A 24253-nucleotide genomic window follows, 5' to 3' on the forward strand; every position below is an offset into this window, starting at 1 on the left:
CACAGAAAATGCACACGCAGCAAGTTCCAGCTTCTAAGATTCCCCAGCGACGACTGGCAAAGTATCCGACAACCTATGGCATTGGCGAGATCAGAAATGGGTTAGAGAAGAACCTGAGCAGAGAGCCGTTTTCTGATCTACAGACTATTCAAGAGTTTGCTTGGGAACTAGGAAGCTCTCAGGGTCACCTTGAGCAAATTATTAGCTTCTTGAGAGAGAGTGTAGCTCAAGCTAGAACACATGCTCTGCATGCACACGTTTCCAGCTTCCATCTCCTGCATCTTTAGACAGGGGTGTGAAAAGACACCTTTCCAACCAAACCGCCCCCCCCCCCCCGAGAATCACTGCCAAATAGTGCAGACAACAGTAAACTAGACACTCTGGCCCACTATTGTAAGGTAACTTCCTATGTTCGCTCCTGGTGAGAGTTACTCACGGGGCTGCTGAAAGGCGACCAAATCACTGAGCACCCAGGAAAGAAAAGCAGTCCTAGAACAATTCTCCACAAACTGTTATCAATCTGTTATTCCAGAATACAATAGCGTGCTGCAAAATACCAGAACGATTCTATTTTTAAACGTCCAACAAGCCAACATGTTGCGCCTGTTGTAACAACTATCACTGCACCGTAAAGCAGAGTTGCATGTCTTACCTCCTCTTGGACACCAGAAGTATTTGTCAGTTTGTTTCCATCCGTGATGGTAATTAAAATAGATGGCTCTAAAAAGAAAGGATTCCTTCCCTATAGAAAAAAAAATTAATAAAATACCTACGTTAACCTTTTAAACGCGGATGTGTCATCAGAAATATACTCAACCCAGCATTTTAAAGAACTAAATGGAAGCACGAAAAGCAGGTCTACCATGGAACAGCTGGGTAGAAGCTGGGAGTACCATGGCAAAAAGGTTTAAGCCCTGGTACCCTCCTGCCCATGTCTCCCCCTTGGCACTAACTATACATCCCATCATTTCTTGCTCCCCAGCTGCAGGTAGGCAGCAAGGGACCAGCTTTACTGCTTCAGCCTACTATTCTCACTTTCTATCTGCAGGGGGGGAAGGAAGATGCACATGGACAAGAGCAGCAAAGAGGCCGGGGAAAAAACGCACCGTATTTGCGAAGGCTTTCACAGCCGGGATCTAATGGTTGTTGTGGGTTTTTCGGGCTTTTTGGCCGTGTTCTGAAGGTTGTTCTTCCTAACGTTTCGCCAGTCTCTGTGGCCATGGGCATCTTCAGAGGACTGGAGCATCTTCAGAAGACCAGAGGACAGAATGCTGTCCTCTGAAGAGGCCAGCCACAGAGACTGGCGGAACATTAGGAAGAACAACCTTCAGAACACGGCCAAAGAGCCCGAAAAACCCACAACAGCCAAAAGACACACCCTCCAGCTTCTGATGGCTGGTAAGTATGGGTTCTGCAGGCAGCCTGTTTATTTTGACCCGAGCAGCAACTGCTCTCATTCTCTTTCTGAGAGAGCTGCAGAGATTCCCCCCCCCCGACATGATGATGAAGTGAAAAGGAACTGAATGTCAGCATCCATTACCTGTCCATAGTTGTCTATTCCAGACACTAATCGGTTGAGGTTCAGTAGGTCAAACGATGACCGAAGAGCTTGTCCGAGGGTCGTCAATCCTGAGGCTTGCAAATTTTTCAACTCGTTCATGAAGGTGGCGTGATTTTCCTTCCATCCAGCCTAGGAAAGGGCGAAAGCTCACATTTCACTCTGTGACAACAATGCTACCTTTTGTGAAGCTGGCAAGACCAACACTTTCGTTCAGTACAATGGGTGTGAAAATCAAGCACGGACATATTTGCCCGTGCAGAATCACTGATCAGAAACAACCCCACACTCAACGTTCTTCTCTGACTTCTCATCTGTAAAAAGCAACCTGCCCGGTGTTTTTTTCCTATCCCCATTTTTGGCACCAACTTGTAAAACCACTTTTAAGGTGTTTAATCCAACCCAATCCTTTATAGTCTCTGAATCACTCCTAATTCTCCAATACTATTAAGTCAAACTGCTGGATTTCACTATACAAGTCAAGTAAGCCACCTTTGTTTGACACTAAACTGTACATGGAAATGTGTTTTTCTAGACAGAGGAAGGAGCATCACATAGCTTTCCTCTGTGTTTTCCCCACCAGCTGCCAGCAAGAAAATCAGGACAGATTAGAGAATGGATCCTTGTGTTCATCTCCCAGCCGACCAATCCGGCGAGCAGGCAAGATGACGAGTCTCCCTGCTCAGCTACCAAGTAGTCAGTGGCGCGGGGAGGCAGGGAACCCCTACTTTCCCAATGACGGCCACCTGCACCACAAGCGGAAGCGGATGTCCTGTTTATGGGGGTAGGGGTCCAATCGGCTCAACCACCTAGGGTAGCGATATTCGTATAGTGGTGCCTCGCTAGACGATGATAATCCGTTCCACTGAAATCGCTGTTTAGCGAAATCATTGTCTAGCAAAAAGCATTTCCCCATTGGAATGCATTGAAACCTGTTTAATGTGTTCCAATGGGGAAGAATCGTTGTTGTCTAGTGAAGATCGGCCATAGGAAAGCCACTTTGCGAACTGCCAATCAGCTATTTAAATCGCTGTCTTGCGAAGCTTAGGTCCCGAAAACACCCGTTTTGCAAGTGCGGAGGGAGCTGTCAAAATCGTTGCCTAGTGAAAATCAGTTTGCGAAGCAGGGACCAAACATTGTCCAGCGAAATTCCCCCATAGGAATCACTGTTTTGCGAATCGCTATAGTGATCACAATAAGTCTATGTCTAGCAAAAAAAAACTGTCATGCGGGGTAACTGTCTAGTGAGGCACCACTGTATTCCTCTCCTCCGGAGAGGAATACCAATATCTCATCTCTTGTACAGTGTCTTTCACTATTAGTGAATCTATTTATAATTACGTTTCCCACATTGTTATAAAGGTTCACTCCTCTGTTCAGATTTTATGATGTTCACAACCTACAAGATCTTCCTGACTCTCTAGCCTCGCCAGATAAACAGCAACATTTCACTCCCCTCAGGGCCACTTCCCACCAACACACATGACTGCAGATCTACTCTACATAGGCATGCTTCATCCATCCCACAAGCTCACTCTGCAGAACACCCACATCATTACTGCCTCAGCTCATATTATATCCAATTTCATACAAATGTAATTGATTCGACATATCCAGCCTGCGCCGACTTGGCAAGCTTTGGTCTTCTGGACTGCAAAATTCTGCCTTTGGTTTTCCCGAGAAACTTAAGTCCCGGTGATAGATCCATTCCATGTCTCAAGAACCCACAAATGCAGACAGCAATTAAAGTCATTACAAATGCTTAATTCTCTCACCAGAAGCCTCCTTCCCACACGCATCAACAAAAAAAGCAACCTCAAAATCCAGGAGCTTAATTCAGCACATGAGAAGTCCCTGCTTTCTCTCTGGACAGACGGCTGTTTTGCCTAAATAGCGACAGAATACTGTTGCAAATTGCTTGCTTTCAGTTATCAGGAGTTAATGGTGCCCAATCCGGAGACTGTAAGACATGGATGACCCACCAATCTGAGATTTCAGAAATGGAAACTTGCCTTTTGGTTATAAACCATTTCCAAAATCTGTACAAGAATGCCTATAGGAACCCTAGCTACAATTTAGTAAAGAACCTCAGGTGCTTACTAAAAAGAAGAAGAAGCAGCTCTCACCTGAGTCATCAGTAGCTTGAAAAAATGCAAGCTGTGATTTTCTATGGGAAGTTGCTAAAAGCCAGGGCTTCACCAGTGACGCTGTACTGAAGCAACCGTGTTCCAACTAGCAGAGAAAAATAACCACAAAGGCGTGCCCGCGGACGGAGAGCCAGGAAAACAAAGGAGGGAACAGCAAGGGGATATAAGCAAACTGCAAGCAAGAGAGACGCTTGCAGGCTCTCCGGCCTCACCCCCACGAGCTGCCAGTCTCCAGGCACGCTGGAGACCCAGTTCCTGCAGACCAACAATGCATCCACACTCGGGCAAGCTCCGTCTTGGCTGATGAACAACCTGTCGCTTCATAAATACAGGGAAATTTCATGGGTGCGCTTTAATGAATGGCTTGTAGCTGCTCTGGCTTCCTTGAATACCTGCAGCACCTTGCTTCTCAAGCAACAATTAGACGTCCCACACCCGAAACGAACACACACATCACCACTCAGCCATGTATAGAAACAATAGGAGCCTTCCTTCCATACTTCAGCACTTGGAAACCACTGCGGTACAGATTAAAAACAGAGTGGAAAGACCTGTTGAAAATAAAGAGGGGAACAAAAATCGCTTTCTATCAGAGTCATAGAGACAAAGCAGCAAGAATCCAGGACCAGACAACATGGTGCTGCCTGGAAGCAACAGGCGCCATGGGCTAAACCAGGAAAAGTACACACTTAATGCTTCACACTCAAAAATACATACAGCTGAGTGACCCTTTAAACAGCATAAACTTATTTATAGCTACAATGTCTACTTGGTAGGAATAGGCAACTGAATCAAGGAGAACTACAATGCCTTTTATACTTCCTGTTACTAACTTTATCGGCAAGCATGCCTCCATCCACAGCGTATTCCCCTTTCGTTAATAATACTGTACATAACAAAACTCTGGTTCTTGAAGCAATGAGCCAGTCTTCACATTCTTCTTGCCCTAGATTAGTTTTTCTAGACTGACTGACTCTTGGACAGAAAGACAGCACGTCCCAAAAATCCTATCTTTAAATATCGGCACAATGCCTCCCTATCCCCAACCTGATTAGATGGAAAACAGGGTATAAGGAACAAGAGCTCCCCCCCCCGATGTTATTTGGGCCGCAGCTCCTGCCATGCTATAACCCCTGGCTACGACTGACAGAGGTTATGGTCCACCAGGATCTGGGGGCATTGAGCCTCCCACTCCTGCTTTAAGACAGGACTGCACATAAGCTGCATTCTTAAAAAAAACGAAAGAGCATCTTTTTTAATGAACTTAAGGGTTCGAATTCACATGCGGCGCAAAGACACTCCAGATGAACAAGTACACTCGCTCTTGTGCATGAGAAATGAAAAGGGAATGGACTCACTAGGAATACACTGATTCACAAAAGGCGCAGGACCAGTAGGCGCCCAGTAGGTTCCAGAATAAGCATGGCAACAGTTAAATGGAAAGGCAGAGAAATTTGTGGGTTGCACAATGAGAGATCGGAAACTGAACCCAATTATCAACGCATCAAAAGAGAATGTGCTTAGAATGCGCCTTAGGCACCCACCGAGGAAAACAAAACCACTCTGTTCCTCCGTATTTGCCAACACTATCACAACAACAAGAACATTACTTGCCTGTTTTAACTGTAGCACAACTTCATGCTCAAAAGATCATTCAGCGTGGCTTTTTGTCAGTTAAGAAACTGACCTGTAAGATGAAAAATGTACGTGCTCCACCAAAAACTGGAACCAGAAAACACCCTCACAGTTAGATCGCTCTCCGGAAGCTCTTCTTACTTCTGGAGTGTTTCTTGAACAGCTAGCTATGCCTCCACCACTAAGTGTCTGGTTAGTTACAAAAATACAACACACACTTCACAGCTACAAAGTAGGATGTCTACACTTTTTGTCTTGAAATAACCAGAACACAGGAAGAACCATGCTGGATCAGAACCACCACCTAACCAGTCCAGTGTTCTGTCCATATTATATTATATTATAAATAAATACATATTATAGAATACATATTATAGACCTCAGCAGATGGGAAACCTTGACCTCTGAGGCAGACGGTGCATCACGGCCTCTCCCAATTTGAAGAGACCCTTGTCCAGCAGGCCGAGGCAAAGAGGCAGTCCCGAAACCAGCAAAATCAGGGTGCTAGACAGGGGACAAATTGTATTTGTCTTCAGTGTGGAAGGGATTGTCACTCTCAAATTGGCCTTCTCAGCCACCCTAGATGCTGTTCCAAGTCCTCCATACAGAGCACGTTATCATAGTCTCTCGAGACTGAAGGACGCCTAACTAATTATAGAAAACAATATAATACATGTCCTTTAACAACATATCAATATACAATGCTGCCTCTGATACTAAAAGTGATAAACAGCTTTTCTCAACTCATGGTCTTTACCTCTAGGTCCTTTGAGTAGCTGATTACTATTTTAATAAGCGTTTGCAAAAAGAAAGCGACAAGCAGGTCAAAAGTTCTTCATCCATATGATCCTCTTATTCAAGGATACACACAACCAGAGTTCACAACAAGAACAGCTTATGTTGAAGCTCCATGTCAGTATTCGGCTCTCCCTGATATTGTGGAAATGGAAACTCATCATGTCACACATAAGGGTTTAAGCATCTCACAACAGAGTGAGTCAGCTATGACAGAATATATATACCATTCTCAAAACAGGCAAATTTTCATTCACAAGAACAATCGTAACGAAGTATTCTTGCACCCGGACTGCATTCAAATAGTGCAAAGGTTTAAGACAGCAGAGGAATTAAATACATATGTAATTTCTCATCAGAAAAAAAGACTTATTCTGTCAAACAAATTGCTTAGTAATCTTGCAACTTGCATGACCTTATTAACCCACTTCTATATTTGTCCTACTTGCTTTATTTTTAGAAGGACTCTTCTCTGCCAGGTATCTTTGGATACTAGAAACCTTGAAATTAAGGTAACAAGGCTGAATTGTGTGGAGGAAAGCTTAAGAACTTCACCAGCAGATGGAATGCTTGTCCAGCAAACACTCAGGTAAAAAAACCTATGAGCTGAATGTAGGATTCTGAATTTTGAGCAAGATCCTATCACTCTCAGAAAGGAATTTTATGTGCAACCTTGCACTTCACTGCACTACTTAAAGGCACTGCTAAGCTTCAATAATTCACATTTATTCCACATTTTTGACAGTAACACGAGGCACTTCTCCAGGTTATGCAAAGTGAAAATCATCTAGACCTGTTGATGCAGTTATACTTCAAAAAGCTGCTTTGCTCAAGAAAAGCAAAGGATTTTAAGTTCCACTTTTAGCAGCCCCATAAAGGAACATCTTCTACACCATTTCCAGGAATAAATGCAAGCTGTTTTGGAAAAAAAAAAACAGGAAGACTCATCATGACTAGATTCAAAAGAACTTTCCAGTGACAAATCTGGAGGGGCTGGCCCGGCCAAGTGTTGCAGGCCAGTCCATTTCAGAGATCAACACAGAAACAGGCACAGGAAGGGGGGGGGGGGGAAATGCCTCTTTGGTTCATGTTAAACACACTTTTAACATGAACCACTTACATGCTGCCACAACATACACGTTTCTAAAATCTAGGCTTCATCATCAGCCTCAGCAAAGCCCTTTTCCTGCATAAAGTGTTTGCAATTATAAGCTATTCCTACATGGATCAAAGGTCACTGGAATTCATGTGGGATTGACCAGGCTGATCAGTAAGATGACATCGGGCATTTCTGGTAAGAATTTGGGAAACTCCAAAATTCTGAACAGATTACAGATAACTTCTTGGGGAAGACCTGAATTGCAGTGAATCCAATTAATCAGGCTTGAATAGATAATTGGATAATGCACTTCACACTATTACAGACTGATGCCCCATCAAGTTCTGAGCAGAAAAAAAACTCTCTTGATTATAAGGTGTCATGTTTGGCCAAAAATGATATCTAAAAAGAGAAAAGTCCCAAAATGTTTACTGCAGAACAGAAAGGTGGGGAAAGATGCTAAAACATGTCTTGACCGAGTTGCAAATGGAGAGGAGTCAACCTGTCAACCCACCAAGTATGTGGGAAGGTGTGCTGAATAAAAATGACCAATTCTCAATTCAGTAGAAACAAGTGTATCAACCAAATGCCCAAGCGCTAAAATTCCTTACCCGACAGAACCAACAGCCATTTTAAGAAAGTACTAGACCAACTTATAATGAGTAAGTCTTTCTACAGGTAAAAATGAAACCTTTGCAACTAATACTGTATACCTGAACACCAGGTATCTCAGAGGAAAAATTGGCAATAGATAGTTGTGAATGCCAGAGCAGTCTCTGCAACTAGCTACTCTTAAGAGAAAGAGCGCCAAGCTAGACGGAAGCATACAAAAGCCAACAAAAAGACATTTTCCCCTCTGCTTTTTAAGATTGCATAAACAGATCATGGGAGCATGGACAGAAATTTTATTTAATACAGGAAAGAGCCTTTTTTTTCAGGCCCAGACCATGGGTTCATTCACCTCACTAATAGCTGGTCCTGGAGTGAGAGATCTCCATGCTGTCCACAAGACAACTGAAATTACACTTTTTTCACAGGCTAGCAAACTGTTACAAGCCACTAGTGCACCTTCATGTACAATGCCCACGGTACATACAAGTAATGCACAAAGCCTGAAAAAAAATCTCAAAGCAGAGGGAAGGGTTGCAGGGTTATGTTTATTCGGCAAATATATCCTGCCATACCCTTGCTCAGTAATCTCAATACTATATGTGTTAGAATGAAACTGTGATTTAATTTGGTTTTCTCAGCACCTAAAGTCATTGCCATTTAGTGTGTATTCTGTATATATCGGCTACTGACAAAGACATTTGGTATTTTCCTTCTAGTTTTTAACTCTCTCCCTCCCAAGATACAAGCATCCATCAAAGCATGTGTGTTACATGTCATCAAGTTGATACCAAGTTATCGTGACCCTAATATGGTTTTCAAGGTTAAGTGAAATATTTAAGGAATGGTTTCATCAGCTCCACTAATCTACTCCCCCAGTGAATGTCCGTGGCCAAGCGGGGATTCGAATCCAGGCCTATGGAGTCTTAGTCAAACTCAGTAACAGTAAGATTAACTCTATTTATATTTCTGCTAGTGTACTGGAGAATATTAATATTAATCAAGTATGTATAACACAAATGAATCAAAAACAAGAATGTGACACTTTGAAGATGAACGTGGTTACTTCTTTTAAAAGACTCCCATCCAAACTGTGTAGAGAAAAGGGGCATTTCAATGTCTTCTAAACACTGAAATATTGATGAACTGGAAAAAATCGACCAAGTCAATAAGATAAGACCTTTAAAATGACCTCTTGGGGACACAAGGAAAAAGTGGGTGAGCATCTGAAATGTTTTAAAACAGCAGACTGTATTTTTAATTTATTGCTGGGGAAATCTGTATTATATTCCTTGGCACAAGAGGAAAACCAGTACAGTCTTGTGTTCAGAGCCATGTTCAAAGTCCCCCATGGCCTCTGTGGGTGGTCTTAAGCAAGCCTCTATTTCTGACACCCAGTTCTTCTTGAAATAGGTGGCTGTAAAAATGACAAAACAAAGGACAGTGAAGCACTTTGGAACACTAAGAGCATGACAGAGGCAAGACATTTTTTTAAAAAACCACATACAAAGACATTGCTACCTAGCCACAAAGACCAGCCTTAAGCATCACCTGCAGAGGAAGCAATGAGAGCGGGTCCTCAAACTAAAACTATAGTCTCCTAGTATTAAATTTACATCTATTCTAGGTCAGTATCAAAGGAAGACAAAACTTAAACAGAAACTCAAAATTCAGACCCATCCTGCAAGTGCTTATCCAGATGTTTTGTTTGACAGCTTCATAGAATCACAAAGTTAGAAAGGGGCCTTGAAGGCCATCGAGTCCAGCCCCAATCAAAGCAGATTTGACAAATGTTTGCCCAATTTTCTCTTGAATGCCTCTAACTTTGGAGTGCTCACCCACAGTTAAGTGTCCCAGTAAATTCCCAGTCTGTCTGCATTAAGAGCAATGGGAAACAGGTACACAATATATTATGAATCAAGCCTAGGAAACAGAAAATCGTAACTTGGCAGGGGTGGCTGACGAGGGTGCAGAGAAAACATGATTCTACAGTACAAATGGAGAGCAGAAGACAAGGGGGCATAGTCAATCATGCCACAAAAACTCCCGAAACGAAGACGTCGACAGAAATGGCTGTTGCCCATATTGTACGATATTCCCCCAAGAAGAGGCAAAGGATAACAGGGGGGAAAAATCCTGAAAGCTTCTTGAAAAACTAAACATTTTTCCAATGAACTGTTTTCAGACATTCCTGCCCTGCTTCTCTCCTCTTGTATGAGGTTGTGTTTCTTTTGGGGGAGGGACCCCAAAAAAACTAAAAATCTTTTTAAAAACAACAGAAGAATGTGTGCAGTCCAGTGTCAACCTCGGCATTAGGCAATGCTAAGTTTTACAGTAATCTGAAGAAATGACACATATCCATTTAAAAGGGCAGGGCATCTTTCTTCAAAAAGAGACAGCCCTCCGAAAACTGATCTTCTACAACTGAAAACAGGAGGCAAATGCCATACAATACAGGACAGATACTGACAAGGAAGTCAAAGACATGCTGTTAATGCCTCTCCTGCTGGTTCCAGGACGAAAGGCTAACAACCAAGACAAAAACTACTGAAGGAGGAACCAGATGCCCAGGGAATGAACCATTCTAGACCCAGAAGGCTCAAGTTTCTATATCTTTGAAACCGATGTTTCTGGGGTTGAAGAGGAGCAAAAGGTTTGGCTGGTAGACATCTTGTAGAGCCATGTTTCCCAGCCTTGGGTCCCCAGATGTTCCTGGACTACGACTCCCAGAAATCCTAACCAGCACAGTTAGTGATGAAGGTTTCTGGGAGTTATGGTCCAAGAACATATATGGGGAAGCTAAGGTTGGGAACTACCATTTTCCAAGAATCTGACAGCTGCCATCTAGTCCCAAACAGTAATTAAAGAGCTCCACTAATACAGTAGTGCCACCAATTTCTTCCTCTTCTGAACCTTAACATGCAGTAATACAAAGATTTGTTGCATGGGGGCAAGAAGGGGGGAAAAAAAACAAGCCACAACTCCACTACCAGACACCATAGAAGAACAGGTGGAACTCAGAATGGCATTCCCATCGGAAGGGGCTCATGATCTTTATACTTGCGTTCATTCTTGCGTGACTATTCTTACGGAATATCTCTCTGCTCTAGGAAAGTGTGTAAAACACACTAGGAAACCAAATTACCTCACCTCAAAGTTCCCTTGGTGGCAGAGAGAAAATATAGGATTGTTACTATCATTACTTGTACAAGGCGTGTAACACATGCTAGAACAAGCAGGCCTCTGCCTATAAGTGCACAGTCTTAAAAAAAACTATAAAGGAAGAGGAATGTGGAGTCAAGAAAACCAAGGACCTACAGGACTTAGGACTGATGAGGAGATAATGGTGGCGCATACAGTCCAGGGTGTGAGAAGCAGCTGTTTCTTGCCAGGGCAACCCTTTTGCTTTCCCACCCAGGACCTGTCTTGATGATGGCTCATGCGCCTACACAATGTAAACTGGGTTGTTCCTAAGGCACTTGTAAGTCCATCTTTCCATCAAACAAACCTGACGCCAGTTGCTAAGAATCACTCTAACAAGTGAGTCCACCCTGAAGAAACGCCCATTGTAGCAACACATCAGGTGTGGAGGATTTCACAACCTCTAAAGCCAGAGCTGTGTTGTATAGACACATGGTGCAGGAACACCCCTTACTTCTCATACCAATGTCAGGGCATGATACTGCTATTTCTGTTCGTGGAAACCCATACGTGCTCGGGTATAGGATTCTGTCTAATACGACGGGTGTGCACAGCGCCCTGTTTGCAAGAAGGGCCAGGAGAGACACTTTGTTGGCCTCTCACAGCAAAAGCCAGAGCACTACAGCCCCTTACAAGACTTGTGCTCTTTATTTTGGATGTGCCTTTGTGGACCGTCGCCCTCTTGGCATCTGACGACGTGCGAACTCATGCCGAAAGGGACAAAATAATTTGTCCCCAGGCTCTTTCTATACAGGTGTGCAGTCCGTATACGCTAGGGCGGCCTAGGTGGGTGGGTGCGCGTGCACACACAAAAGGGACGTCATGTCAATCGTCTCTTCATTTTGAGCATCTGCAAAAGGGAGAAAAGGGGGCTGGACCCCTGTGAGAAACCCTCCCCCCTTTTACACCAGCGGAGCAAATTTTATCCGGCTGACACTCCAGGGTGGGGTGCAAGAGAGGGATCAAAACCGAACCCATTCCCACAGAGACCCCGGAGACCCCCAGGAGAGCACAAACTACCCCGCCTCCCCACAACCCCTCTTTGCCCCTGATCCCTTGGGGGGGGGGCAGCCTCTTTGTCCCTCTGCCCTACCAAGAGGCTTGGTGGGGGGGTGCACGAATTATTCCACAGAAGAGGAAATGACCCCCCCAACCACAGAGGTGGGGGGGCAGAAGAATAGGCTGGCTCTTTGGACCCCCAACCAAATTAATAATAATGAGGAGAGGCAGAAGAGTGAATATTGGGAGGAGGGTTTAAAAAAACCCCACTTGGGTGGAAAAAAGGGGGAGCCGAGGCCAGGCCTGGGCCTCTGTGTCGGGGCGGGCCGAAGGGTTGAGGGAGGGGAAGAAGGCCTTCCGCTCTTCCTCCTTCCCTCCCTCCCTCCCGGCCTTCCTCCTCCTCCTCCTCCTCCTCCTCTTCCCTCCCTCCTTCCATCTCAGCAGCGCCCTCAGCCTCTCGCTCCGCCGCCATACAAAAGCAAAATGTCCGCCGCCATCTTCGCAGGCTGCGCCCCCGAGCCCCAGCGGGAGGAGAAAGAGGAGAAGGCGGCGAAGGAGGAGGCCGGGGCGGCCCGGTCTCGGTCCCTCACGGGCCCGGGCCGGGGAGGGAGGGAGGGGGCGCCGCCGCCCAACCCCCCCCCAAATCCCCTCACCCCACCTCGGGGGCGGAGAGAAGGGAGGCGGCCAAGAGGGCGGCGGGAGGGGAAGGGAAGCCAGGCCGGGGCGGCGAGGGGGCCTAGCGAGGGTCGGGGGTGGGGTGGGGGGAGACCGGCCGCCCCCCCCTTCCCGCTCCCGGGGCGGAGCTTTCTCTCCCTCTCTCCCCCCCACCCCCCACCCCGCCCGGGGGAGGGAGGGAGAGAGGGAAGCCTTACCTTGATGCAATAAGGCGCCTCGTCGAAGGTGACCAGCATGTACCTGTCGCCCCGGCTGGCCGGGTCCCGGGCCCGCAGCTGCGGAGAGACAGAAGGAAGAAGGCGGCGGGGAGGGAGGGAGAGAGAGAGAGACCGTCAGCATTTACGCGTGTCCAGAGAGGGTCGTCTCGCGTGTCGGGTTAAGGAGAGAAGGACTGGAGAACGTGTGAACGCGGGCTGGAAGGACACGTCAGGCTAGGGGGAGAGGAGGGGGGGGGGAGAGCCTCGCCTGCCTCTTTCCCTCCTCCCGATCCCGATCCCGGGAAAGAGGGGGGAGGCCCAGCCCCAGCGCGCGCGCTCGCCCCCCACCCCCCCCACCCCCGGGGCCGGGCCCCACCTTCATGAAGAGCTCGACGGCCCCCTTGGCGATATCCAGGTAGCTGGTGCCCAGATACGCCCGCTGGTTCATGGAGGCGGACGTGTCTATGAGGAAGAGGAGGATCGGCATGGTCCGGGCGAGCCCTGCGGCGGCGGCGGCAGCGACGGCACCACCACCGGGCAAAGCGGCCGGCCGGCCTGCCTGCCTGGCCTCGGCCTGGCCCTCCTCCTCGCCCCGCTTTTCCCACCGCCGAACCCCCCCCCTCCGCCCGGGCGCAGGGGAAGGAAGAGGAGAAGGAAGAGGAGGAGGAGGATGCGGGTGCTGGCGGTCTCCGGCGGCTGCTCTTCCTCCTCTCCTCCGGGCGCTGCTCCCGCTTCTCCTTCCGGCTCTTAAGGGCGGCCGAGGAAGGGGGAGCCCCGCTGCTCTGGCTGAAGGAGGACGGGCGGGCGGGTGGATGGACTCCCCCCTTCCCTTCCCTGCCCGAACCCGCGCCCGCTCCTGCGCGCCCCGCGTGTGCAACCGGCCCGCTCGAGCCGCCCGGATGGACTGAGCCGCTCGCTCAACTTCTCTTTCCCCCCCTCCACTCTAAGCCGCGGCGGCGGCAGCCTCCGCCTGGCCGGAGGGGGTGGAGCCCGGCGAGCACGTGACCCAGCCGCCACGCCATTGGCCGCCGCTCCGGCCCCGATTTGCATCTGCGGCAGGGAGGGGAGGGGGGAAAAAGAGGGCGGGGCGCCTTGTTTGTGAGAGCCGGGAGGGGCGGGACTTCAAGGCCCTTCTCGGGCCCTCCCTCCTCGCGCGCGCTCCAGCCCGGCGGGGGAATGATTGACAGAGCGCGCGCGGGGAAGGGGGGGAGGGCGCCGTGGAAGAAAAAAAGGCCGCGTTGCAATAGTCTGCATTTTTTTAATTATTATTCTCAAGGGGCAAAAAAACCGAGGCGAAGTTGTAGCTTTCTCTCCACCACCGCCCCGCGTCGCCGCAGCAGCGAGGGAGAAGGACCGCTTGGAAACGTTGGTTGCTAAAAAAAAGAACTACAATGCACCCTCGGCAAGGGGCTGCTGCAGACGCCTGGGATTTGTAGTCCGACAAGGCAACGTTTGCAACCTCGGGGCGCGGGAGGGGGGGGTCAATCGGATCCTGTCGGGGATCCTGTGCGTGCTTTGAAAGAGGGGTGCAAAGCAGCCACCCCCTTCCCCCCCCCCTTTGCGCTGCCTTGGAGGCACAGGTTGGGTAGTTAAAAATGTAACGCTCGGGGCCGTTACACGGGCTTCTTCGGCGTGCTGGTTTGCCCGCCAGGAAGCCCCCGTCCGTCGATTGGAAGCGGGCTTCCAGCCAGGAAAATCCGCGGCGCCTCCCAAACGGAGGCGGAGCTTGAGATCCCTCTTTTTTCTTTTCTTTTAACATAATATACCAGGCAAGGGAGTGTGGCGGGTCAGGTGTGCGTGCAAGTTTACTCGAAAGGAAGCGCCCGGCACCGCCAACCGGTCCGCCGGGCTTTCCCGATCGCCGCGGGCGAGGTTCCCAAGGGAGCCTGCAGGGCTGCATCCCGACGTGTCCCCCCTCCACACACACACACACACCTCCTTTCTGGGGCGTCGGGAGGCCTACTTCCGAGGAAACGTGGACCGCCTGCGTCACCGTGGTTAGGATCCCGCGCTGTGCGCCCCCCCCCGCTGCTCCCGACCCTGCCCGCCGCGCGTTCTCACGTGCTGTGGAGCCCGTGCCCTTCGTGGAGCCGGGGCGGGGGGGGGGCGATTTTGGGAGCCGTGGTCCAAAAACGGGAACGTTCCGAACCATCGAAGGCGTTACCCTCGCTAGCCCTTGGCCCTGACACACCGACCTGGGGAAAGCCCTTCTTTTCAACTACAAGGCCCAGAATCCTGCAGCCCCCCCCATGGCCAGTGACCCAAGCCCCATGTGGCTTGCCTTCACAGGCAAGCGTGCCAACAGAAGCAAAGTGCCCTCCTGGGCATCAACTACAAACCCCGTTTTATTTCTGGTCCTTTCATCTCTCCTTCGTTTGCAGAATTCCTACCTAGGGTCCCTGCTGCGTTTCGTCCCCACTGATGATGTCTTCCTGTCCGGATAGGACCCAGCCACCAGTTTGGGGGCTTAACGGGGATTTGAAGCCGGATTAGCAACTGGAATCTGTCTGCGATGAATTCACTTGGTGATTCCCAAGCTGTTTTCCCTTTTCCAATATGAAAAAAAAACCTAATATTGTCCTGATTACTGAGACAGAGCAGGGGGACCCGCGATTCTCCAGATTAGACTGCAATCCCACCCCACCCATAATCCAGCATCCCCCCAAAAAACCCCTGGAGAATTTAAACTACCCTTTAGCGGGCTGGCTACAACTGTAAGTGGGGCACTTTGGTTATTTTTTAAGTGCTGCAAACATTTTGGAATATGATTTTTTTTATTTTTTGGCACACTTCTCTCTGTACCAGAAAGAAAGATGACGTCTAAGCAAGCTGGAGTACAGTTGCACGGTTAAGTAATCCACACACTTGAAATGTGGGGCTGTGAGGGTGATGCAGTGTTACATTGTGGTGTATTTAGGATGGTTTTGCAAGCAAATCCATTTTGTAGTACCCTGCTTCCCCGAAAATAAGACCTAACCTGAAAATAAACCCTAGTAGGATTTTTTTTCAGGATGCTCGTAATATAAGGCCTACCCCAAAAATAAGGCCTAGTTAAGTGAAACCCCGCCCTCCACTATTGTGCAGCAACCAGAAGATGATGACATGGCTGTATTTGAATCAATGCCGACTGTTGTACATGGAAAAAAATAAAACATCCCCTGAAAATAAGCCCTAATACATTTTTGGAGCAAAAATTAATATAAGACCATGTCTTATTTTGGGGGGGAAACACAGCATTTAACCAGCTTTTGGAAGATGGGTGGTCAAAGAGGGCAAAGTTCTTGAATGGCTAATTGTTTCTGCAAATTATAGAAGAAATAATGTTGGCGGGATAACAAGTGACGCCTTTTAAAATTTCCAAGGCCCTGCTGGATTAGATTTCTGTCACCTAAAGGCCGATCAACGATGGCAGAGACCAAGAAACTAACAAGCCAATTGGGGATAGGTGGGGGGGGCATGTTTTTCCCCCACCCATGTTCCCCAGAGGCTGCTCTTAGAATCAATTGCCAAAAAATCCTATTGTGTAGCATAGTAGACTGCACTAGAGTAGGGTGCCTTTAGCGTAGCACGCTATGGTTAGAGTAGACCCATTGGAATCAATGGAAATGACAGAGGAGTTCACTCACCAAATCCCTATTGGTTCAGTGGGTCTACTCCAGGGATGTTGGCAAGTCTTTGTTTCCAAGTCTGAGTTCCTATTGAAAAACATGCTTTTTCCCCCAGAAAAAAGGAGGGGTGGGTGGGCCCCAAGTTCTGAGTCAGGTCTGAATCATGGGGGGGGGGGGACAATTTGACTCCTGAGTCGAGACACCAACGCAACTTAAGTCCAACTTGACGGCAAGTCCTGCGACTTGAGCCCCCATTGCTGGCCTACTCTAGTGCAATTTCTAACACTAAGACACAGGATTTGGGCCTGTCCCTGATCCACTGGGCCATCTACCACCATAGCCACTTAAACACACATTCATTCCTTTGACTTCAGAAGCTAAGCAGGGTCAAGCCTGGTGAGGAGACCCCCCCAGCGTTGCAGGTAGGGCCAGGAAAGGATCCCGGGTGAAACCCTGGAAAGCAGCTACCGATCCGAGTTGGCAAGACTGGCGTGCCTGAACCCACAGGATGACTATCAGCTGCTTGATAGTACTAATGTTAGTAACTCTCCAAATTGCTATTACTTTCTGCCAGATTTCAGGATGCCTGCTACTGGCAGATACCCAGGATTTTCCCAGGTCTTCCTCTTTCTGCTGTCTGCATGCAATGCTGAGGAAATTATGATTATATAGGTATTTAATTCTCTGTCCGTTAATTGGTTACGGTTGTTTGTGGGTTGATGTGTGGGTGAAATGCATACGTACGGCAAGGTGGGGGCGAAGCAAGTCGTCAGCAGACAGGAAAATGTGAGATTTAACTAGGGGCTGTTTGCTCCTGATTGCTCCACCAAGCAGCTTTTCAAGATGTACTGTAATCCCTAATCAGGTGTCAAATGGCTTCTTCTCTCAGAACTCAAGGGGGCATGTCTGGTACTTTTTCAACCTTTTTATCTTGTTCTCTCTGTCAGGTCATGGCAACAAGGTGCGGACAAAGTGACAGAACAAGCCATAAAAACATGCTAAGAAAGCAAAGAGTTTTGCACTAAAATTGTACTAGGGAGATTTTAAGCTGCAATCTCTGTGATTAGTTGCTAATAAATCATGTTAAACAATGATTGTTTAACCCTTAGAGGGGGAAGCCGAGAAGCAAAAGGAAACAACAAAGGCAGAGAAATCCTACAGAAATGTTTGTGGGCAATGAGCAGGCCTCCAGATATGTATACAGATGTGCCTGGACTGCAATTCTCATATTTTTTCTCCAATGACGGTGCAGGCTATACAGCTGCTGGGAGCCACAAACTAACATCACAAGGGCTACACCTTCCCCATCCTGATGTAGACCAATGTTGGGGAACCTTAGGCCTTCCAGATGTATGAGACCAACATTCACATAGGCCATACTGGTTGGGAATGATCTCCCAAGCTTTGATGGAGAAGAAGGACATAATGCCTCCAGCTGTGCATCCAACAGCTGCAGGACAGGAGAGGTTGATGTTCAAAAGCGCAGCTCCCTCTGGTAGAAAATGATACAGGGAGGGGGGAAAGGGAACAGCTGCTGGGAAACTAGCATATAGGCATGGCAGCTGCTAACAGGTCCTGATGTTCTGCCAGAGGAAAGGGGTGGTTCCACCAGTGGGTGCCAAAGGCCTCCAGGCCCCTGACACAGCCAACCAATGTGCTTCCTCCAAAGCCATAAAAGGATCCCGTCAATCCTTCAGACCAGCTTCTGCATTCCCTTGGGGCTACCAACACTCCTGTTGGCTAGTGGCGCTGTTCCCAATAAGGCAAGCCGGGGAACCGCAAAGGACCATAGAAAGGCCGAGAAAATGGCCTCCCATCAGGCGCTGAGCTCCAGGATTAACGGAAAAGAACCCCTTGGAACATTCCAAGTGATGGCATCGCCCGAGGCTTCTAGAATGGTAGAACAGGGCAGCAAAAGACACAACAGTCAGTGTTCCTTGGATAATTCGGCTGTAAACCACCCAGAGTGTGCAGTATACAAGTTGAAATAATAACAACTTATCTGAATCATAGGGGAAGTTCTCAGATAGAGCATAAAGTAAAATAAGTTTATATGTACAGCCGTAGCCATTACAACACATATTCAAATAATATAAAATAAGCAAATACTGTACAACTAAAAGTCCGTCAAAACCAACATTCTAACAAACACAATCCACGCAACTTAAAGAAAACAGGTTGTCACCTCTACAAAACATTAAAAGTGCTGGTCTGAAAGCAAAACAGGCTAACCTTTCAGAAATATATGGTGCAGTATCCTGCAGTAGAAAGTTTATCAGATACACATCAGATCTATTGAATGCAAGACCTAACTATGAACAAAATTACTTATAAACTGGGCAAACAAGTAAGTAGTGAGTTAAGCCTACAGCTAGATGGACAAATTCTCTCTTCCAAGGGAAGCCATTGATCTTGTCCTTCCACCACTGCAGAATTCACAGACTGGCATCGTAAAGCTCTGAAAGTGTTTAAAATCTGTGATACTAGTTAAATATATTTAAGGAACTTGGATAGGTAATTCACAGCAGCCCAGGGGGGCACATTTCAACAGATGGTGGAAATATGGGTTGGCTCAAAAACCATGTTGTAAGATACTGTACATGACTTCAGATAATGTGCTGCCATCTCAAAATTTAAAACACTCAAAAGATCCTAAAGGAGTCCATATGTATCAATAATAATTCGTAAAATTTTCTGGTTCTGAGACAAATCTGTCCTATTACTATCATTCAACATCTCTGAAAGCACATAATCCTAAAATTGATTCTATCCCCTATTTTACGCTAACCAATATTGGATGGCATGTACATGCCTTCACTGGATTAAAACCAACTTCCATCTGGGGAATAGAGGTATTCGTTCCTTTTAGAAGGCCTGAGATAGCTCGTAAATCCTTGTTCTGGGGCATTTTTACATGCATTTTCCATCTGGGCTCCCAATATTTCAGCACTATAACAGATCTGTGATACCTGCATACTTTGGCCTCGTACATTAAGGACAGGTGGGATCTGTCTGCCCCAATAAAATCTTAATAGAGAATTCTTAGAGAGTATCTTCTTTTTTTCTTGTCCCTAAGCCTGTGAATAGTTTCTTTCTGGAATATGTGTTTTCTTCTTAAAGCATTTATTATCACCATCTTGAGAGGTTAAAAACTGCCTAGATCAGCTTATTCATTAATATTCTTGGACAACTTGCCTAACTCAATGTGGTTGGCAACTCATGGGATTCATTAAAGATAGTTTTATTAGCTTCATCTCTTCTAGGGTATCTTTTACCCACTAAAAACAATGAGTTACTGTCTCTCACTCTGCTCAGTTGTCTTTAAAGGGTTTTTTTTCCCTCTGAGTGTGGCAACTGTGCTCACTTTACGTGACTTAGCATAAAGTGATCCAGTACCTTTCTTTCATCCATCAGTTTTGCCCTACTGGTGGATGATGCATTTTCTGCAACAGCCATCTTCATTGCAAGATTCGTGGCACAGTCTTCTGAACCCATTTCATACATCGCACTGGCCAGTCTAAAATGGGGTCAGGGGGCAATATGGATTTATCTTAATTATCAGTACGCCCTCCCTTGAGGAAGGAAGTTGATAATTTTCCTTTGTCTCCTTCTCTTTTTGCATGGAGAATTTCTATTTCTTATAGCCCTGTCTGGTAAATAACATAATTAATCAACATTAGATAAATCAAATTGGCTAACAATAACAGTCTGTATCATTAACCAATACATACAGTTAAACAACTAAGCACAAGATGAGAAGGATTTTTTAAAAAGAAAGTAAGGAAAAGGAAAAGAGGAAAAGAAGAAGAAAAACAGTTTCTGGGTCAAGTAAACCTTTTGCCAGATCTAAAACGATTATCTTCATAAGTCTAAAGCAACACCAGCTCCCCTTATGGTGAAAATTCTGTGTGTAGTTCATGAGTCGCTCCAGGTTGCTCAGATGGATCCATTCATTGCAAATAAGCCAAAACCCAAGGACACGTGCGTTGCTGGGAAGGTTGAAAATGTGGTAATCTGCTGGTCCCTGCAGTTGACTAAAACCTCTTTCTCCAGGCATTCAAATTCCTCTGGTTTTACCCAAGTCTTTCTGTCTAGGATAGGGGTTCCCAACTTGTGTGCTGCGGTGCTCCGGGTACCACCAAACCCAGCCAGGGGTGACACAGAGTCCTCGGAAGCACTACTCAGGCCGGACTTCCTCTCCCACCCAAAGTATCGTATTGGGGAGCTGTGGCCAGTAAGGCAAGGGAGCGGTGAACCCAACAAATTTGGGAGCCACTGGTCTAAGACCCACAGAAGACCAAGCAAACTGCTGTAAGGCTCTACAGCACTGCTCACTAGCTCTAAACCCCTGGCAGCCTATCCCGTAAGAACCTAAAATTTGCTAAAAGTCTGCTTTGTGTATCTTCAAGAGTCTGTGAATTTGTTTGGATGTTTAAAGTGGCAAACAACAATAATGATCGAAATTTCAGTTTAGCCCCTCAGCTGGTTTAATAGAAAATCTTTTTATATCCACTCGTGTGTTTACTTGTTCTATTACTCACAAGAAGTATAGTACATCCTCTCAGCTGGTTTCAAGGATCCGCGAATCACTTTTCTTCCTTTCAAAAATATTTATATTCCTTAGTTATTTATGCCTTTATCTACATAGGCATGAAAAATATCTTGGAAGCCATTTCTAAAGGCAAAAATAATAATATACACAAAAGGAAGTCTCTGGCTTTTCTCTTCTGATGCCCTTCTTCTCTTAAAAAGATTTAATTAAAAACTCTGTACTGTAAATCTATACAAAGAAACTAGATTTTAAAAGACAGACAAAGCAACAGAAGAAAAGGAACACTGATGCTGCCTTCTGGAGCCAGAACTTCCCACTAGCCAAAGTTTGTTTCTCCCCTCCTGTCTTTGTGAGATCTAGATCAGATTGGGGCTCTCAGCCATCCTTTCTTTAAGCAGCAAGCTTTAAGCAGCACACTTTCCTTCCTTCTTTGATGTCATTTCCTGTCCTTTCTTTCTACATTTTTCTCTATTTTAGTTAAAGAGGCAGCCCTTTATGCATAAAAGCCAGCTCCGATTTAGCAATCCTTTTTCCTCCTGCTGTATCTCTAAATGGATTTTCCCCAGTTAATAAAGCTGTATTTTTTGCCTTACTACTAATCTTCAAAGTGGCTTCACCTATCCAATGGTCACAAGCTCAGCACGAAAAATACAAAATAATCCTTATGTGAAGTATGCCAGGCAGGCAAATTTAGGAGAAAAGGTAAGGAAGAAGGAGCCATGGGGAAAGTAGTTTCTTGAGGTGTCATTCCTCAAGCCAGGGCCAATCTCTTTCCCCACATCTTCCAGGGTCGTCACATTGGACCATGAGATCGTGGCTATGCAGGACCACTTAGTGATGGAATATGCTTCATCTCCTTAAAAAAATAAAATAAAAAAAACAGTACTACAGTTTAACAGGTTTATCAAAACATGAGCTATTTCACTGCAGCAGACAAAGAACTGGCATATGCATCTGTCTCATAGATTCACAGAACTTTAAACTTAAATGGGATCTAATGGGTCATCAAGCCCACCTACACTGAAGCATAAAAATCCACAGAGCCTTTTGTTGTTGTTGTTGTCTGCCGTAATACATTGCTTGTGTTTTTGTCCAATTCCAGAAATGGCTTCGCAAACGTGTCTTATGTATCTTTTCAAAACTGCCCCAGGATATCAATCCACATGGATTAGAAAACATACACACAAAAGAGGCTTGGAGGACCGTCATTGGGAACCATCACCCTAGTCAAAAGAAGAGTCCATCTCCTGTTTTAAGTGAGCGGTGCATAGGCCATGAGTTCTTTCTCCCCCAGAGGACCTAACATGAAGCACATGGGCTGCCTCAGCAAGAACAGAGACAAATGGCTGCAAAGGGAACGAACTGGTCCATTATGGTGAGGCTCTGCAGATCTCATTAGCCAAACAGACATTAAGAATGCTGTTCTTTGAACGATGATCATACCATTATCTTTCAATCCTGAGAAGCGGTAGAGAAGCGGATGTGCAAAGAGAGAGCGTAGGTTGCATTAAAACAGCAATGTAGACCTCAACATGGTAGGAGAGAGTGCTGCGAGCCTTCCTTCTATTCCCATCAGCAAGGAAAGTAGACAAAAGGATGTTAGGCAGGGTGCTGTACAAAATAATTTGTAGCAACAGCAATGTAACAAAATGCTAATTTGCTGAAAGAGGAACCAGTAGAGATATTTGTTATCTGCACCAGCTCATAAAGGTTGTGAACTCACATGGCAGAGAAAAAATAGTTTTTATTGGCAATGCTTATAAGGGCTCCAAGACTAAAATCTTGATTGACATAGGCAAGCCTTGACCCTTCAGATATTTTTTTTTAAGACTACAGCTCTGATAATCCTGCACCATAAATTCCTTATTCTTTCTCCAGGCTACTCAGGGCGACAGATAACCATGAACTGCAGCTTAAGTGCCATATCTGTTTTAAATGGCTGGCGTATTTATTTGCCCTTTATGCTTGAAGTGAGAGACAATGCTGTGAAGGTGTGGTGTCAATAAAGTCTCCGTAACAATTTCCCAAAGATAAATGTTAAGTCCCTCATGGCTTCTTTCACCAGTTGATAACCGAATGGGTATTCCGCTTTGCAGGCAGAAGTCTGCAAACAATACAGTGTTTTACTTCATTTATAAAGTTCACTGAATAGCAACGTCTATTCAGGGAGAGTCTAGATCTGGGCGATGAATATTCTGGAGAAGAAAATGAAATGGACACCATCGAAGATTTAATGACATTGCTGTCATGTCTTAGCTGCAAAGGTAAAAAAATATCTAGTTGAAAAAAGGAGGTAGAATTAATTTTGGGGGCCTAGAGATCCTTGAAATAGAGAATGAGGATTCTCTGCTGGCACATCTTTGCACTTCTTTCAGACATTATCTGTACAAGTAGACAGCTAGCTGGACCTAGTTATTTCTTCATTGTCGATTTTTAATTGGTATTTCACCCAGCTCTTCATTTTTCCCCATCTGTCCGACAAAGTAGACTTGTCCACAAAAGCTCACATTAAAATATAATAGTTAATCTTTCAGCTGTCCTGTGTTTTTGCCTTGTTTTGTTTCTTTGGCTTTCACCTGATAATCCTTGTTTCTTGAAGTCTCTTGTCTCCTGCCCTACAACGAAAAATCTCAAAAGTTGGAAAATGGTGTGCCATTTTATAACAATTGAAATGATGATGAAGGTGCCTCCAGCCTAGGCAACATCAAAGCTCCTCTCTCTTGCCAGTTGTGCTTTCCACATCCTCAAGGTTTCTCTTGTGATGCCAGGCACCGGATAAGGGTCTTGTCTTCCGACCACATCTCAACCTATTCCTTAGGTTTCTGTCCTGTCTTGAACTCCCCTCAGCTCAAGGCTACCCCACTTCCCCTTCACTATTTCCTCACCACCCCAGCCTCTTGAGGGAGGCCTGAGGGCAGAGGCAAGCAAGGAGCACCCCAAGGTCACCCCTTCACGGATCCAAGGTCACCCTGTTTCATGCCCAGCTACTAGGTTGAACTGTTTTGGTAACTGCCACAGATCTGGGGTGTGGTGTGTCCAGTTTGGTCATCTGGTCCCCCCAAAAAAGGCGGTTATGTTCCCTTCCTTGTGAGGTAGACTACGTGTGGAGATAGAAAGAAGACACGTGGGCGTTTACTGTGTGAACGTGGGCATATTATTTATCATTGTTGCTTCACTA

General features: G+C 46.3%; 1 protein-coding gene across 4 annotated transcripts in view; it reads right to left on the reverse strand.

The window, feature by feature from the left end:
- LOC110088158 (integrator complex subunit 6-like) overlaps positions 1-13518 on the reverse strand; it is a 33002-nt gene extending 19484 nt beyond the window's left edge. For 2 of the 4 annotated variants that reach the window (XM_072981386.2, XM_072981385.2), the window contains exons 1-4: positions 13292-13499; positions 12916-12993; positions 1541-1690; positions 653-742 (exon numbers count right to left, since the gene is read on the reverse strand). In XM_072981386.2, the coding sequence (XP_072837487.2) occupies positions 653-742; positions 1541-1690; positions 12916-12993; positions 13292-13402 (429 nt within the window). In that variant the 5' untranslated portion in view covers positions 13403-13499. Of the gene's footprint in view, positions 1-652; positions 743-1540; positions 1691-3684; positions 3882-12915; positions 12994-13291 lie in introns of those variants that run through there. The other 2 variants (XR_013538759.1, XM_078380711.1) reach the window with 2 other exon arrangements.
- Positions 13519-24253: the final 10735 nt, after the last annotated feature.

This window comes from Pogona vitticeps, chromosome 11 (assembly GCF_051106095.1).
Source record: "Pogona vitticeps strain Pit_001003342236 chromosome 11, PviZW2.1, whole genome shotgun sequence".
Taxonomy (NCBI): domain Eukaryota; kingdom Metazoa; phylum Chordata; class Lepidosauria; order Squamata; family Agamidae; genus Pogona; species Pogona vitticeps.